Source organism: Thunnus albacares, chromosome 21 (assembly GCF_914725855.1).
Source record: "Thunnus albacares chromosome 21, fThuAlb1.1, whole genome shotgun sequence".
NCBI lineage: Eukaryota > Metazoa > Chordata > Actinopteri > Scombriformes > Scombridae > Thunnus > Thunnus albacares.
The window spans coordinates 15,665,935-15,683,880 of NC_058126.1; the positions used below are offsets into that span (position 1 = coordinate 15,665,935).

Genomic DNA, 17,946 nt, shown 5'->3' on the forward strand with positions numbered 1-17,946 from the left:
GTAAGACATATATATATATACATATATATATACATATATATGTATATATATGTGTGTGTGTGTGTGTGTGTGTGTGTGTATATATATATATATATATATATATATATATATATATATATATTTGTATATATACACACACAGTGGTTGAAGAAGTATTCAGATCCTTTACTTAAGTAAAAGTAGAAATACTGTTACTCCATTATACTCCATTACAAGTAAAAACAATGAATTCAAAATGCTACTTAAGTAAAAGTACAGAAGTATTATTAGCAAAATGTACTTTAAGTATTAAAAGTAAAAGTACTCATTATGCAGACTGGCTTCTTTTAGGGTATTATTATAGTATATGATATTGTTTGTTTTTTTCGCTAAAAAATACATGCAAGAGCATTTTTAATGCTGTAGTTCATCAATGTGGAACCAGTTTACTGCATTATATTAGCATACCATATGTTTTTATAATGATAATAATAATAATAATAATAATAATACATTTTATTTATATAGCATCTTTCACACATCAATGCAGCTCAAAGTGCATAACAAATTAAACAATTTAAACAACAGTTAGAATATTAGAAAAATATTATTTTTATGTAAAATCTTCACCTGAAAAGTAACTATAAAATTATAAAAGTACAATATTTCCCTCTGAAATGTAGAGCAGAAGTACAAAGTAGCATAAAATGGAAATACTCCACTAAAGTACAAGAAGTTAGTACTTGAGTTAATGCACTAAGTTACTTTCCACCACTGTATATGTAAAGTACCTCAGAGTAAACAGAGGTTACGTTGAACAACGCTGCCGACGTGCGGACAGATCGGGAAACAGCGCGTCATTTCATTGGCTTTCAGACTTGTGACATCACTTCCTGCATATGACTTTCCCCGGGAAGGTGATTTGGCGCGGACTGTCCTGTTGTTGTGTTTCTGTCAGGGAACAAACGATAAAGACAGAAAGTTAAAAGTTATGGCTCCGGTATCAAACCCAGACAAAGACATGGACGGCGGTGAGTTTGTATTTGAGTCGTGTCATTTGGTAGCTGACTTTAGCCGAAGAGCAAAAGTAAAGCGATAAGTGAAAGCTAGCTAACAGAGTAACGTTAGCTAGCGTGCACTATAATACTACAACTGAGAGCAGTTTTAAGCCATCATATGTGTCTGTAAGTGCGTCTACTAGCTAACAGTTTTTCATGAGTCTAGCTTTAAAGCATGGGAGAGAAAAACACGTTAAGAGCAACTTAAACTGCGCTTCTATTGCTGTGTTTTTCTCATTTGATTTCGTAACTCTCCAACTTTCTTTCTTTCCCCGTATAAGATATATTTATGAACTAATCTCCGTATCTATCAGAAATAATAAGTAACAAAACATCTCAAACTAGTTAAAAACGTCTTCATGTTCAAATACAGAAGTAGCAGGTGAGAGGAAAAGTAGCAACGCACTGCGCCTGCGCTCCTCACAAGTCAGTGCAAATGTGACATCAGTGGATGTTTGCTGAGACAAACAGCTGTCACGTCCCACACCTGCTACTGCGTCGTCATGTGGATGTATATGTGTGTGTCTGTCTCTCTCTCTCAGATGATGGAGGGGATGCCTGTGGTCTGGCCAAGTCTCGCTCCAGACGGGAGAAGAGAGAGAAGGTGGGGAGGAAGTCTGCTCTGGAGCAGCTCAAGAAAGCCAAGAAGGGGGAGAAGATAAAATATGAGGTAAGATAGACTTAAATGTCACTTCTGTGTATGTATGTCTACATTTTGCCTTGCTTGACAATACAGATAACCGTACTATACCTCTCAGAGCATCATAACGTGATCTGTTAGTATCCACCTGCAAATTTGGGACTTTGGAACCACAAAGCAACTGCTCTACTCAATAAAATGTTCTTTAATTGCCACTGTGCTTGGAAGAAAGTTGTTGCAATAACATGAGTAGTGTATATTACAATTATGTCAGACTTCATTGAACAACTGGACATCTCAAATGTTTTCCAGTAAGAAGGACAAGTTGAACTTTTATGAGATGTTCTCAGCAGGTAATAGTGCGTAAAGGTCTGATAATTATCCAGCAGTGTAGAGCTGAATAATAATTAAATATTATCATTTATAGATGTTATGTTGTGATGATATGATATTGTGTTATGGTTTTGAGTCCAAGTAAATAGTATTTGAAAATGAAAAAAAGAAATTGTTACATGTGTGGTGAGTTTTGTCTTATGTGTAACAGGTTACAGTGGAGCACACTTCATTGATCAATATTGAAAAATAATATTCTTATTAATTAATTTTGTTATTCATTTTAATCATATCGTCCAGCTCTTCATAGGCGATATTCAATCAATGTTTCATGCTTTCCAGGTGGAGGAGTTTACCAGTGTTTATGAGGAGGTGGATGAGGAGCAGTACTCGAAGATGGTGCGTGACAGACAAGAGGATGACTGGATTATCGATGATGGTGAGTTTCAGTCTCATGTGTCCACCGTAGCAGTGTGTGTGTAACGGGGAGGTCCTAATGTCTTTTGTTTTTTCAGATGGAACAGGATACGTGGAGGATGGAAGAGAAATCTTTGACGATGATTTGGATGATGATGTAGTAGAAAAAAACAAAGGTAAACACCAATGCAGTATTGTGAGTGTGGGACGATGTACAGTAAATGTTTTGTTTTGTTTTGTTTTGTTTTTTTGCAAGGATTGAACTGCTGTGTCAATAGTTTTAATTTGTGTTTGCAGGAAAAGCGGGAGCTAAGGGAAATGACTCGAAGAAAAATGTGAAAAAAGCTGTCGTAGCAAAGCCCAACAGCATTAAGAGCCTGTTCATGAACAGTAACGTCAAGAAGCCTGCTGAGGTGTGTTTTTGTTTGCATCATTGACCTGCTTATATTGCACATTTCACCAAGTGGGAAACAGAAATCAAAGCAGAACTTGAAACAACAGATGCTTAACACTTTTTCTCACTCTTGCTCCTTTTTTGCTTGTGCATTGACCAAAAATATAATTTTGTCTCTTGCAGAAAGACGTGGACCTGTCCAAAGACGACCTATTAGGAGATATCTTACAGGACCTGCACTCTGAGGTTGGTACCATACCATCAAGGCAACGCAGAACATAATTGAAGACAATTTAGTGTCAACTAATGCATTTGACTTTCTCTGTAGAGCCACAATAATAACAGTATTGAGCTAGCTGTTTCCCACAATTAACCAAATGGTTCCTGCACATTGACATTTACATTGAGGCTTTTAGCTGATGTGTAATGAGCGAGCAGAAAAGGACAAAGTGTTGATTCAATAATTAAACCTGTGAACATCCAGTTATGTCACATTCTATGATAGTTTTGGCTGATTTCTTACTCTGATAGAGATCTGTCCTTTCTTGTTTCTCCTCTCTTTATCCTTATCCGATATATTATCATATTTGCTTTTGAAATGCGTCTCGCTCTGTCCTCCCAGAAACCGAGTCTTCTGACTCCTCCACCAGTTGTCACTCTAAAGAAAAAGAAGTCTCTTGGATCACCCATGAATCCGTTCTCCATCAAACCTCAGATGCCAAAGGTAACTTGTCATCACAGTTTCCTACCATAGTCTTGAATAATTGTTCAATTAAATGGGGCCAATTTAAGCATTTTGAAATAAATTATTTAAATACTGTCCTTCACTTCTGGCATACCAGGAGACACCCTCAGCTACGGGGTTAAAGGCTAAAGTGATCCGGCCGCCGCCTCCTGACCCGACCCCTAGGCCATCAGCCCGCCCTCCTCCCTCTACACCAGCTCTTCCTGTGGAGAAGGAGAGAACAAAAGCAGAGGAGATAGATGAAGAGGAAGGTAATAAAGACATAAACAATTCTGAAATCTGTGCCACCCGTTGCTCTATTCTCCCTTCTAGAAACACACAACTTTTATTTTAACTTTTGTGATAATGTGTTGCTCAGTGAACGATAATCTGGCGTTTGATGAGGTGGACTTCGACGAGCCGATGGAGGTCGGGCTTGAGGAGGAGAAGCCTGCAGTTAGAGAAGATGCTGAAGTTAAAGCAGCATCAGTGGCTGCAGTTAAAATGGAGCCCAAATTGGAGCCTCAGGACCCTGTCCTCTTGTGAGTCTTTCATCTGCTCAAGTGTTTTATGCTACTTTTGGCTAAAATTTTACATGCTCTATATAGGAGTAGCAGAGTGACTGTTATGTTTACATTGTCTTTTCCCTCAGAGAAGTACTTGTGTTTGAAGCAGCATTTCTCTTAATTAGTTATTGAATATAAACCAGTTGTGCTCTTGTGTTATAGCTTCACACTCTTTTTGTGATTTGAGAACATTTAGCGTTACTTTATGTCTCTGTCCTTTTCCAGATCCAGCAGGATCGGAAGCTCTTGGGGACAAGATGAGAGCGAAGTCAGTGAGGCTCCAGCAGATGTACAGGTCGACTCCAGCAAACTTCCGCTGGTGGAAGGGCCTGACGGGGAGCAGGTTTTCAGATTTTATTGGTTGGATGCATTTGAAGACCCGTATAACCAACCAGGTAAGGCAGATTCACACCTGGAGTGGGAAATATATTCTTTATTTGATGTCATAACCTGTTCAGATTCGTAGAGCACTCCCTGAAGCTTTAACCTAACTTCGGTCTAGGTGTGGTGTACCTGTTTGGAAAGGTGTGGATCGAGTCAGCCGAGTCTCACGTCAGCTGCTGTGTTTCCGTCAAGAACATTGAGCGGACCATGTACTTCCTGCCTCGTGAATATGTAAGTTCCCTGCTCCTTCATATGCCACTTTAAGCATTAGAGATTGAGTTTCTATATTTAGTGCAGACTTTCTATTATGAGCATGTCTAATTGTGTAGGAACACTCGCCTACTTCAGCCTCAATTAAGGTTCTTGGTCAGTTATCATCAAGTTTCCAACGTAAAATCTTAACAGTTTTATATTTGCTGGAATCTAAAGAGTAAGATTGTGATTCATTTGTGTAAGTCCATGCATTACCATTTAAGTTACAGTACACAGTACATTCCCCCAGCCTTATCTATATAAATCTATTGATAATAAACTTTAGGACAGCTTTAATCTGCTTAGACTAGATGTGGCACCACATTTCTACAAGTCATTTTACCTGTCTCCTCTACGTGATTGAGAAATCCTTTTTAAGTGTTTTGCTGTGTTTCGATTAACAGAAAGTGAACCCCAAGACTGGGGAGGTGTCGGACACTCCTGTGGGAATGATGGATGTGTACCAGGAGTTCAATGAGCTCTCTGAGAAGTTCAAGATCATGAAGTTCAAGTCCAAGGTACCGACCCTAATTATGAATCGTAAAGCATCATTGTAATTTTCTGGGAAGTGGAAAATCTTATAAGTTTGTGACTGGTTTGCTCTTCTCACTGCAGAAAGTGGAGAGGAACTATGCCTTTGAAATACCTGATGTGCCTAGTCAATGCGAGTACCTGGAAGTCAGATATTCTGTGAGTGAACGCGCACATACACCCTTTCCAGATGGCTGGAAGAAATTATGAAATTATAGTTCTTTTTTTGATGAAAACATCTCTTTGGTAAATAATATTTTTGCAGGCTGAGTTCCCTGCGCTGCCTTCTGACCTTAAGGGGGCGACCTTTTCCCACATTTTTGGAACCAACACCTCCAGTCTGGAGCACTTTCTCCTCAGCAGGAAGATTAAAGGGCCATGCTGGCTGGACATCAAGACACCACGTAAGGCGGATATCTAGATTTTTTTTTTTAAGCTATGTTTGTATAATTCTGCATTTACTTTTACTATATTTTCATAGGAGCAATTCTGCTTATAAGCAGAACAGATTATTTCAGGCTGCCATACTGAAAAACATTTTCTCTGAATTAAAAAATAAAAAATGTAACTCATGTTTGAGATATTGGAGAAGATTCCTGACCTAATGTACCCACTGCGTGTGTGTGTGTGTGTGTGTGTGTGTGTGTGTGTGTGTGTGTGTGTGTGTGTGTGTGTGTGTGTGTGTGTGTGTGTGTGTGTGTGTGTGTGTGTGTGTGTGTGTGTGTGTATTAGAGCTGATCAACCAGCCAGTCAGCTGGTGTAAGGTGGAGGCTATGGCCCTGAGGAGTGATCTGGTCACCGTGGTCAAAGACTTGTCACCTCCACCCATCACCGTCATGTCCATCAGCCTCAAGACTGTCCAGAACCCTAAGACGCATCAAAACGAGGTCAGAACACTGAGAGCTGCACAAGTGACCAAATGTACTACTTGACATTTTTAAGTGTGTAAGCGAATCTTTGATTTTCCTCTGCAGATTGTTTCCCTGGCTGCACTTGTCCACTATCAGTTTCATATGGATAAAGCTCCACCTCAACCTCCCTACCAGAGCCATTTCTGCGGTGAGTTATTTCTGTATATGTCGTCGCATTTTGCATACATTCACTACAAATAGGATGTAAATATATGAGAATATATTCTATTCACACACATCAATATGTAAAGGACCTCAGTTTAACATTGAATAACCTTCAGCCATATTGCGGTTTGGCTGGATATTAGTCATATTTCTCAACACCTACTAACACCAGAAAAATAGACAGAATATTAAAGACTGTAAAAATGACAAATGTGTAGGAATATTTATTTTCTTTTTGTTTTTTCAGTGGTCAGTAAACCTACTGACTGTATCTTCCCGTACGACTTCAAAGATGTCGTGAAGAAGAAAGTGAGTAGGCCTCAGCTTGTTTCTACTTATTGTGTGTTCTTTTGTTGTTGTTTTTTTCACAGAAGCATGTCATCAACATTTGTTTTGATATTTTCAGAGAGATCAGTAATTTAGATATTTACAGAATTTTGACAAATGTTGAAGTGATAAGAAACTGTCAGCCAGGGAAAGCAAATGACTATGATACATGTATAATGATACATTTTCATTTATTTTATTCAACAGTACTTTACAGATTGGTAGTTTGGGATTATTTATACAAATAGTAGATTTTATTAGTATTGATGCCGAGTATATTTCTGTAACATGACTTTTCTTCAGTGTATGTGACCAAAACATTGATGATGTGACTCCTTCCCTCTGTTAGAATGGAAGAGTGGAGATAGCTTCTACAGAGCGGACTTTGCTCGGCTTCTTCTTGGCCAAGATGCACAAGATTGATCCTGATGTGCTTGTGGTGAGTTTGAGTATTTTGGAGAATTATTTCATAACTTTTCACATATTGAAATAAAGCTAGTAGACTTTTTTTTCTCTCCATTGATGGTGGTGCATTTTTAATTAGAGCTGCAACAAATGATTATTTTTATTATCTGATGATTATTGATTGTCAGATAAATTCGTTGACTAATCATTGTGAAAATAGTGAAAATTGACAGTTATAATTTCTTGAAGCTCATGGTGACATGTTCAAGTGTTTTGTTTTATCTGATCAACTGTCAAAAATCTAAAGATATTTAGTTTACTATCATGTATGACACGGAAAAGCTTCCAATCCTCACATTTGAGGTTTGGTGTTTTTTGCTTAAAAAAAAAGACTAAAATGATTATCCAATTATCAAAATATTTGCCAATCAATTTTCTGTTGCTCAACTAGATGATCAATCAACTAATTGTTGCAGCTCTATTTTAAATATTACTTATAAGTTGCCTGATTTTCTCCCAGCTTAATAGACTGTCTCGATGCTCAAAATATGAGCTTATAAGTCATTTATGTTTAATCAGGATAAAAACCATTAAATAAACCCCTTTGTCCTTGTCTGTTCCTTAAGGGTCACGACATCTTTGGTTTTGACCTGGAAGTGCTTCTCCAGCGCATCAATGTGTGCAAAGTTCCCCACTGGTCTAAGATGGGACGTCTCAGGAGGTCCAACATGCCCAAATTAGGGGTAAGAAGAACAAAAATCTCCTTAAGAGAAGTTCTGGTTTTGCTGTACAGTAGTGCTCATCACTAAAGATCATATGTTTGTAGGGTCGTAGTGCCTTTGCGGAGAAGAGCGCCACCTGTGGCCGTCTGGTGTGTGATGTCGAGATCTCAGCCAAGGAGCTGATTCGCTGCAAAAGTTACCACCTGACTGAACTGACTGCACAGGTGTTGAAGACGGAAAGAGTCACCATCCCTCAAGAAAATATCAAGAATCTATACAGGTGTGTGTATGTCTTTAATTTTTTTAATATGTGGTCTGCAGATTATTGTGTAATCACGATAGTGTTTCTGGAAAGAGACGTGTGTTTATGCATACACACAGAGTTTTTGTGGGGTTTTTTCCTCTCTTACATACATCAGTGTGGAAAATAAATGTATATGTATCCTAAAAAATATTTGAATGTTTGTGTGTCAGCGACTCTCCTCACCTGCTCTACCTGTTGGAGTTGACATGGACAGACGCCAAGCTTATCCTCCAGATGATGTGTGAGCTCAACGTGCTGCCGCTGGCCCTGCAGATCACCAACATCGCTGGCAATGTCATGGTAACTCACTACACCTTTACACTGATTAATCCATCACAGCAACAAAAATACACGTTAAATGTTACAGCACAAGCATCGTCACTCATGTTGCTGAGCTGCAAATATAAATGCAAGTAATAATTGAAATTATAATTGTTTGAAATGCATCTACCTGAACTGATTCGGGAATGGGCTCCGGAGAAGCTGACTCTGAAAATCACATTTTTTTTGCACTACTAATATTACTTGGAAAACTACAGACTATTTCAAAAACACATGACAAAAGCGCACAGGGATGGAAAATCGTTGAGGTTTTTAAATTCCAGCCTTTTACCTTTTCTCACTTGTTGTTCACTGAAAATTGAAGCCAGAAACAAAACAGTTTGCAGACAAAAGCAAGACTTTGTTCTCTGGTGAATGAAGAGAAAAATAAAGTGGGAAGAGACTTGAAGCTTTAAATCTTAAAAGTCTTTATCAAGGCTTAGAGCACAAAGTACAAACTAAAAGATGAAGATGACATTTTGCACTTTAGTTGGATTAGAACATAAAAATCCTGTCACCCCTGGGCCTTCTTTAAATCCTATGGTTCATGATGGTTTCCTTTTTGGTAACGTTATTTCTCTTCTGCTTCCATCACTGATGTCTTTCTGCTGCTTCTCTGCAGTCTCGTACTCTAATGGGCGGTCGCTCTGAGAGGAATGAGTTCCTGTTGCTTCACGCCTTCCATGACAAGAACTACATTGTCCCTGACAAACCCTCCTTCAAAAAGACCCAACTGGAGACGGTAAACACACACACGGCTTCCTCTTTTTTTCTTCTTTTTTTTTTTTTGTAATGTGCAGTCATGTCACAAATGTCTCCTGCTCTTTCTCTTTGTTGCTTTGTCCCAGGTTGAGGGAGAAGAAGATTTGGATGCAGGGAAAGGCAAGCGTAAGAAAAAGGCAGCCTATGCTGGAGGTCTGGTGCTGGATCCTAAAGTTGGTAAGTTGTGTTGTGAGTCTGAGGTTTTCTCTGTGTATCTTTATCTTCTTTCACATGTGTTCATGTTTCTATAACCTCCCTCCATCTCTCCGCAGGTTTCTACGACAAGTTCGTGCTGCTGCTCGACTTCAACAGCCTGTATCCGTCTATCATCCAAGAGTTCAACATCTGCTTCACCACCGTGCAGAGAGAGGCTCACAACGCACGAAAGAAGAATGAGGTGTGTGGTGCATATGTTTACAACAAAATGATTCTTTAATAGAACATTTATTGGGTAACACTCACTCTCCTGGTACCCAGGTACAGAGGTGTGACGTAAACCCAAGTGGACTTTTTGTTTCCATAAAAAAAAGTTCCAACTCTTGTTTCCATGGTAACAGGATGATGAGTCAGAAGAGATTCCCGAGATTCCAGATTCCGACCTGGATATGGGGATCCTGCCCAAGGAAATCAGGAAGCTGGTGGAGAGACGTAGACAAGTCAAACAGCTGATGAAACAGCAAGACATCAACCCGGACCTCTACCTGCAGGTACGCAAACACACTCGCTGATACAGAAACACACATATATCCACAGCCACATTGTGACACATGCTGTACAAGTGTTTTTTAAAAAATATTTTAGTTAGTATACACTTGCCTTTTAGTTTGTATTGAATGGTTATCTCTCACTTTTTCCTCCTTGATCCCAAAAATGCATCATAACATTGAGTCTATTAATGATGAGGCAGCTATAAGTGATGCTTCACCCCAAATCTTTTGAGTATCAAACACTCACCCCTGTAGACTTGAAAGGAGGCTGTGAAATGTTGGTAGCTTGCTCATGTGACTGCGGTCAGTCTCACATAATTTTAGTCAGAATGGATTCCAGTGATGACAGGTTTTCACTGTGCAAATAAATATCTAAACATTCACAGATTAATCAATAAATATGGCCCTATATGGAACATGAGCATATCAGATCGACAGCAATTAGGCATCAGAAAGTTTATTATTTTGCCCCTCTGCTCTTAGCTAAGAGATAAAATCATGCAAAAAGCTGTTCAGCAGGTGCATCGGTGCAGTCTTACAGAAACATTTTCATCTGTCAGAGACTATACGTGATTTATCAGATCTACCTGACCCTGGCTTATTAGGGGGAATTTAAACTCTGAGACTGATAAAAAGCTTTTATCTGTTTGGCCTTATTTGAGTCTGTTTGTTCCTCAGTATGATATCCGTCAGAAGGCTCTGAAGCTGACTGCTAACAGTATGTACGGCTGCCTGGGATTCAGCTTCAGCCGCTTCTACGCCAAACCGCTGGCTGCCCTCGTCACACACAAGGGTAGAGAGGTGAGTCCAGTCCACATACTGTACACACATATTAATGACTCTGAAGCTTTTATGGATATCAGACGGATTAGCTGTCACACTTTTTGATCCCAATATACTGAACTAAAAAGCGCTTATTGTCGGAAGGCTAAATCTGTAAAGACGCACACAGAGCAGGTAGGTAAGGCATACAAAGACGGAAGTAAAACAGTTTTTCCCCTCACAGTCCTTTTGTGATTAATTTGTCCTACCTGTGCTGACAGACGTACAGTACAAATACAAATGCTTCCATTTTCATCCACAAGAGGCCACTGCTACATCAAATTCCACATGTCACACCACTCCTTCCTCTATCCTCTTTTCTTTCTCACTTTTTCTTCATCTCATGTCCCACATTTGTCACTCTTTCTTTTTGTAAATTTCTTTCTCTCTCGCCCTGTACCCTCTCATACATACGATTATCCCTTCAAGTTCATTTTGTCCGAATAACCGTGCCGTTTTAGCGTCTGTGATATCAATAGCCTTGTGTAAGTATTTCCTAGTAACAAAATGCCAAAGGCGCACACATGAAACTCACACTCTCCTCATGTCAAGTGTGATTGTGTAATGACTTCTTTCAACACACACAAATGGAACAACATGGGCATGCACGCTCAATAAATTGGTGCAGAGAGGCATGTGTGCTGCGTGACATAAACGGCTAAATCTGGTATTGTAACCAAACACCACACACAGACTCTCTCCCACCATGTCAGTGGTAGTACTCATGTTCATTTAATGAGCTCTAACAGTACACATCCTCAGCAGAGACGTCGGGCTTTGCCTCAGGGGAGTCCTTCATTAAGATCCCCTTACACACGCATTGTGTTCCCTAATAGAGGGCAGGGCAGTAACTCAGTGTGCGTGTTTGTTATTTTGTCAGGCCGTTTGTGCCTCCAGTCATGCTCGTTGTTCAGCTGACAGAGCTACATTGTAAAAAGTGCACATTTGATTCGCTGGTACAGGTGGGTGTTTCTCTCCCTCCAGACTCGCTGCTTGTATCTTTGTCAGCAGCCGGAGGCGGATGGGTTAATTACATTTTACCTACTTGCTTTATTCAATACAGGAAGCCAAGAAGTAGGCTACATTTGCGTTGTGATATTTTGACATTGTTACATTTGTTGTGCAGGTGTGTTAAGCTGAATATTTAAAATGGGAAATTCAAGTCTTTATTCCTACTTTTAAGAGCTTTAAATAATCACCACTAAATTTTAAAAAGTTTAGTCAACATCTGTTCACTGATTTCACATGTAGGTAGAGTTGTAAAAAAAATTCTTATTACGTTTTTCTGTTTTTTGTAAACCATTAACAACTGTCCACCTACGCACACTGTGTACGTCTTTTCATCCCTGCGTCAATCAAAAATCCCCGTATATCTGACGAATCACCGAACATATAGGAAGTGAGTAACTGCCCTCGCAGCATTCCCTCAGAAAACAAATTTAATGAAACTGTCTTTTTAAAGCTTCAACAAAAAAATAAAAAACAAAATGTCTCGGATATCTCCTTGCAGCATAATCAAAATGTTAGTTGCCATATTATCACACTGTAGCTTTGCCTCATTATTTCCCTAACTGACAGCACTGTTTACATTATACACTGTTAAGCAAAGTACTCTGCTGCAGGGTGCACACAGAGCATCATCAGTGAGGGAAAGCAAGGGGACTATAAAATGTTTTTTTTTCCCTTTTGTATTTGCAGTTGTTTGGCCTCTAATAGGATTACGCCGTATGACCCTTCAGCTTGAATCAGTCACATAAAGATTGATATGTATACACTGTTGCATGTAGTAAAATGTAAAACAATTAATTACAAATGATAAAAAAACAAATGATGAAACAAATGAATGAAGTGCATCTTGGATCTGACAAAAAAGATGCTCCTGATGCCTGGGTGAGTAGTCAGTGTCCAAAAAATCAAGGCACACTGCTTCATCAAGGTACAAAAGTGAAAAAGCCTTTATTTTTGTGTCTACATGATAAAAACTAGACCAATGTATAGCAACAATCATCAAGCTTTATTAACACACGTGAGTCACATCCGGCTTCCTCATTACACCTGTACTCAATAAATTAACACTGTGTCGCAGATCATAGTGAAGAAAATACACGAATTAAGACTGTGTCATAGATAAAAGTAGTGAACAAATGGTAAATACCAGATATACCATCCACCCCAAAAAAGTAAACAAACAAATGAATAAATGTAACAAAAAATATGTACTAAAAAATATCATATTTATAGTTATTTCTTTATTATCCTCCAAAAGTCTGAGACCATTAGTCAAGATATTTGTATTTTGATTTGTATTCTAATGTAATACTATTTTTTTCATTACACATGATTAAGGCTGAGTTTTAAAAATTGATTTGTAATTCAAATCGATCTTAATGTAAATTTTACAATATAGATTCATAAAATTCCAGATCGATCTTTTGATATATACGTTTTCCTGTGAATTGTAAATCTGAAATGAATCCAGACATCTGCCTGTAGGCTTGGCGGTGCCTTCAGTGGAGCGGCTCCTGCCATGAGATCTTGTTGCGCTGTTTACATTACAGTAGATATTTTTAAGCCACTTTATTTACACTGGCTGCCTTGTGGTTCGATTTTAAAATCTAAAGCTGTTGTTTATACACTGCACTAAAGAAAGAACTTATCTGGTCATTCAATACTCACTGACTGTGGAGTTCATAGAGTTGCACTATATTGTGTTGCCAACTGTCATATGTTCATGTTAAATAAAAAGCACATTAATGTAACTGCTGCAGGATCAATTCTTAATGTAAACATTATTATTTTTAATAATGCAACAGGTTGAGGGTTCCTTGTACAATTTACAGCATTAGTTCTCTGAGAATCTCTTTCATATCCAAGCAAAAGTGGTATTGTAACAAAATATCCCCAACCAAATAAATATCAAATCAGGACCTGTGAACTGGAATCAAATCGGTTTGGATTTACCGAATCGATACCCATCTCTACAAATGATAATATCAGCTTAACAATTTAAATGAAAAGTTTAATTTTTGAAAAATGTACATGAATTTCAGAATATCTATATAGTATTTTCTATAGTAATATCATACAGTATTTGGTATGTACCCCTTTTGCGTTAATGACAGCATGCAATTGAAATGGCATGGACTCCACAAGTTTGTGCAAAACCTGATGACCCGCGTTATCCCAGCAGGATTTTACAATGTTCCAAAAAGCTTCTGGTGATGTCACAGAATACTCACAGAAAGTGCCCCCATAAATGTTCAGTGGGGTTGAGGTCAAGTGACTGTGGAGGGAAGTCTATGACAGTCAGGACTCCTTGGTCTTCTTTGGTCTTCAAGTAGTTCTTGCAAAGCTTTGAGATGTTTTTGGGGTCATTATCCTGTCGCAGTATTAATCCTTCTCCACAAACATACAAACCAGAGGGTATAGCATGTCTCTGAACAATGGAGTGGTACTTCTCCTTGATCAGGGTCTAGTCAGTTGGGTGCAGGTGTTCAACTCCAGAGTAGGCAAAACACCCCCAGACTGGAATATTCCCACCACCATGTTTCACTGTGGGTTTGACTCACTGCAGTATCATTCTTTCTCCTGTTCGTCCTCTTACATACACCCTTCTGTTACTGCCATAAATCTTGTTGAAAAGTTGGATTCATCAGTAAATAGGAATTTTTCCCAGTGATCCACTGTGAAATGCTGGTATTTCTCAGCCCACCCCAAGTGTTTGGCCTTGTTTCCCCTCCTGAAAAGTGGTTTAGACACTGCTACACGTCCTTTGAGACCACTACAAGACAGCCTTCTTTTGACAGTACTTGTGGTGATTGGAGTCTTGTGTTCTTTTATTAAGCAAATTCTATGTCTGTGATGAAGTTGCTTTGCTATCTCTCAGGAAACTAAGCTTGATGCATTGATCTTCTAGTGGTGTGGTCACTTTTGGTCTGCCTGATCGTGCTTTGGATAAAACTGATCCAGTTTCTGCAAAGCGTTCTAAGAGTTCCATGCACTGCCCTCGTAGAAACCTTTAGTCTAGCCATTGATGCTTAGAAAGCCCCTCTTTTCTTAGAATAACAATATGGCTTCTGACACTTTCACTTAGTTCCGATGCCAGGTTTCCCACTATCAAAATGCTTCTTAGTAAGCAATGATCTGCTGGAAACTTGAGGCACAGCCAGATTTATAACAGGTGAACACTGGCTGCAAGTAGAGTTACTTCAACAAGCCTCTGATGAATAGATCAAACCTACCTGAGCGTCATCTGAACACTTCAATGGAAGTGATATAACTCAAGGAAATCTGACCTTTTTTTTACAAAGGACTTAAGTTGGTCAATGCCACAAATTTGCTTAAATTTTATTGCTGACCTAAAAATAGTGCAGAATATTAAATATTTCTTATTTATTTTACATGTCATAACTTCTTGTTCTTTTAAAATGTTTCTGAATTATCAAACTTTCTGATTATTTCCAGGTTTACATTAGAATATTAGAGATTTTCAGACTTTTGGACCCCACTGTATATGTTTTTATTATTTAATTTTTAGCTTTTGGACCTTGATGAATCAGTGTGCCTTGACTCTTTGGAGAATTCATTCCTCTTTTTATGGACAGTCAATTATAAACGTTGCAGTTTGTATATACAAATGTGTACTTATCAAAATATCAATTATTTTGTTGACGTATATTCTCATAAAGCTATTCTTGAAGCCTGCTGAAGGCGTGCTTTGCCTCCTCCTGCTTTTCTCAGCCTTCTTAAGTTACCCAATGTGCTGGTTGGACAGTAAATAAATTGGATTGTGTTTTATTGGGACTTTACTGCATTAGTACATTGCATACAGCGCAGAGCGATATGACAGATTGAAGAGACGTACATCAAAAGGTCATCAGTCAGATCTGATCCCGCAGCGTGCTGAGTACATAGCATGGACCCAAACTCGCTGAGGTAGCAGGAGATCCCACTTCGCACGATGTTAGTGTTTTGTTTACTTTGTATCTATGATCCTAGACGCACATCTATTTATACTGTAGGTTGGGGAGAGCATGGCATCGTCGCAAGGGAGTCCCATCGTAAACATGACATGTTGAGGATAATTTCATGGTCTCTAAAATCTTTAATCTCCCATTTGTTAAAAAAACTGTTCAAATTTTTAAATAAACATCAAGTTAATTATCTAATATATCTAAATATTTGTAGCCCAGTTGGTCAAACTAGTCTTTTACCCAACAAAATCAGTTACGCACTACTATTTAAAGCAGTATTTAGACATGATAGGTCATTCCAGCAAATTTAAATGTGAAAGGGCTGTAACAGCTTATGATCGTACCGAGAATCAAACCCCGTTCTGCAGTTACACGCAGCTCTGAGCTCATTTTGTGATTAGCTGGACTGACAAAACCAAAGTAAAGCCAGTTAATATAAAACCACAGGCAGCGCTCCCCGTGTATGAGCCATCACACTGGCCCGGGCAAAGCAGCGGAGGGAAATTTGTTTCAGGAACAAAATGAAGCGGTATTATTGAATTTGTATGGAGCCCTAAAGTTAAATGACCGTAAGCCAAGTAGTTCTTGGTAGTTTCCGACTGCAGTGAGCCAGAAAGGCCAGCTGGCATTTATAGAAGGGTTTCTAGTGTATTTGTGGGTATTGCCGATTGCGCCCCCGCCCCCATTTTAATCGTCACATTTGCACTCTACTTTCATATCATGATTTAGGAGGCTTTTTATTTTTATAATTGTAACATGTACACCGACCACTACTCTGTCCGCAGTGTAAATCCGCTCACCCGCCCCTCGGCGCGTTCCCTTCATCTGTTTGGATGAGTGTCCGGGTGAATGTGCATGTGTTCTGTGTATTTATTGATTGGCTTAGCTCTCATCTTTCTCTCACTCTCGTTTTAAATTGAGGCCTAACCCCCCCCCCCCCCCCCCCCTCCCCGCGGCAGGACGGGTCAGGCCGGGGGCCACAGTGGTTTCTCAGCCCAGGGAGGGTTCAGATGAGGGGGGCTTAGAAGGGGATGACAGACCCTTGGCTGTGGCTCTTCTGATCAGATTTGCCAAGTTAAGAGGGGAAAGCCCCCACTTAGCTCCCCTCCTGACTCTTGTGTGTCAGTGTCTTGAGTCTTATATCTATCTGCATGTATGCGTTCACGTCATGTGTCTGTATGTGTGCGTGTTAATACCCATCTGTGTGTGCACAAGTGCTACTGGCCGAACTCTGCCCTTTGTCGGGGGACCATTTGTTGTGGCCCTACTCTGTCCTGGTATGTGTGGGTATTAAGGGGGTGGGGGGTGATGGGTATTAAGAGGAAGGTGAAGGTTTAGGATTACACAGCCGAGGGTCCACCACAGATTGATGTCCCCCTCAACCCCTCAGCGTTATTTTGGGTTCTTTTGTATGTTCGCCAGAGAACAGTTGGGTGCAGAGAAACCGATATATGAAACAGACATTGACAACATGTAGACAACAGCATGTTGTTATAATAGAACGATAAATGGATTTGTCATGCCAGGAAGACTTTTATTGTCTACCAGCCAGTGGCTGGTAGATCCCTGACTTCATCTGACAGTTTTACCTGAAAAACAAAGAGAAATAAAGAGATCACTTACAGGAAAAACTCTCCAGCATTTGGCTGGTTGCTGGTGTTAATTTCCTATCGTGGTGTTTATGTTACTGGTCATTGCCGATAGAGAAGTGTCTGAACAGTCAAGGGCACAAAAGCTGCTTTGTGTCGAGCGAGGTTCATCTTTATCTGTGGTGTCTTTAAATGTAAGTAAGCAGTTGTTTTCTTTTGGTTCATTAGTTTCTTAGACTTTTGGTCACTGGTTTTTTTAAAAGAAACACATAAAACTTGTCTTGTCTCTGAGCACAAACTGAATATGTGTGTGTGTTTGCATGTCTATGTCCTCCTTAATCGAGTGATGTTAACAACACAGACTGTTGGAAGCCGCTGATTGTTGCGGAACGCAGATTGGTTCGACCTTTGACCCTCTTGCCAGCAAATCTGACAACCATTAGCAGGTGTGTGTGTCTCTGGATGGAGGATGACTCCTGAAAGCCATTCTGCTGTAATTGAGTCTCTGTCCTTGTGTTTAAAAACAGCCTGACAGGAGCTCGTAGTTGACATTATTGGATGGCATGCGGAGCGAAGGATAGAAGCAAGCTTGGGTAACAGAGCCGAGGGTGTGGAGAGGTCAGAGTTTGGTTTAGGTTAAACCTCTGTATGTACGTGTGT

General features: G+C 39.5%; 1 protein-coding gene across 1 annotated transcript in view; it reads left to right on the forward strand.

Annotated features, from left to right (window-relative positions):
* The first annotated feature begins 858 nt into the window (after window positions 1-858).
* pola1 (polymerase (DNA directed), alpha 1) overlaps window positions 859-17,946 on the forward strand; it is a 58,483-nt gene continuing 41,395 nt past the window's right edge. Inside the window, exons 1-26 of the mRNA XM_044339921.1 lie at window positions 859-1,010; window positions 1,580-1,707; window positions 2,353-2,449; window positions 2,526-2,603; window positions 2,725-2,840; window positions 3,005-3,067; window positions 3,444-3,545; window positions 3,664-3,817; window positions 3,925-4,087; window positions 4,337-4,506; window positions 4,614-4,726; window positions 5,152-5,265; window positions 5,363-5,437; window positions 5,544-5,682; window positions 6,011-6,165; window positions 6,253-6,337; window positions 6,602-6,663; window positions 7,031-7,120; window positions 7,713-7,829; window positions 7,913-8,088; window positions 8,283-8,412; window positions 9,056-9,175; window positions 9,282-9,372; window positions 9,468-9,592; window positions 9,753-9,902; window positions 10,581-10,703. Of these exons, the coding sequence (XP_044195856.1) occupies window positions 971-1,010; window positions 1,580-1,707; window positions 2,353-2,449; window positions 2,526-2,603; window positions 2,725-2,840; window positions 3,005-3,067; window positions 3,444-3,545; window positions 3,664-3,817; window positions 3,925-4,087; window positions 4,337-4,506; window positions 4,614-4,726; window positions 5,152-5,265; window positions 5,363-5,437; window positions 5,544-5,682; window positions 6,011-6,165; window positions 6,253-6,337; window positions 6,602-6,663; window positions 7,031-7,120; window positions 7,713-7,829; window positions 7,913-8,088; window positions 8,283-8,412; window positions 9,056-9,175; window positions 9,282-9,372; window positions 9,468-9,592; window positions 9,753-9,902; window positions 10,581-10,703 (2,976 nt within the window). The 5' untranslated portion in view covers window positions 859-970. The remainder of the gene's footprint in view (window positions 1,011-1,579; window positions 1,708-2,352; window positions 2,450-2,525; window positions 2,604-2,724; window positions 2,841-3,004; window positions 3,068-3,443; window positions 3,546-3,663; window positions 3,818-3,924; window positions 4,088-4,336; window positions 4,507-4,613; window positions 4,727-5,151; window positions 5,266-5,362; window positions 5,438-5,543; window positions 5,683-6,010; window positions 6,166-6,252; window positions 6,338-6,601; window positions 6,664-7,030; window positions 7,121-7,712; window positions 7,830-7,912; window positions 8,089-8,282; window positions 8,413-9,055; window positions 9,176-9,281; window positions 9,373-9,467; window positions 9,593-9,752; window positions 9,903-10,580; window positions 10,704-17,946) is intronic.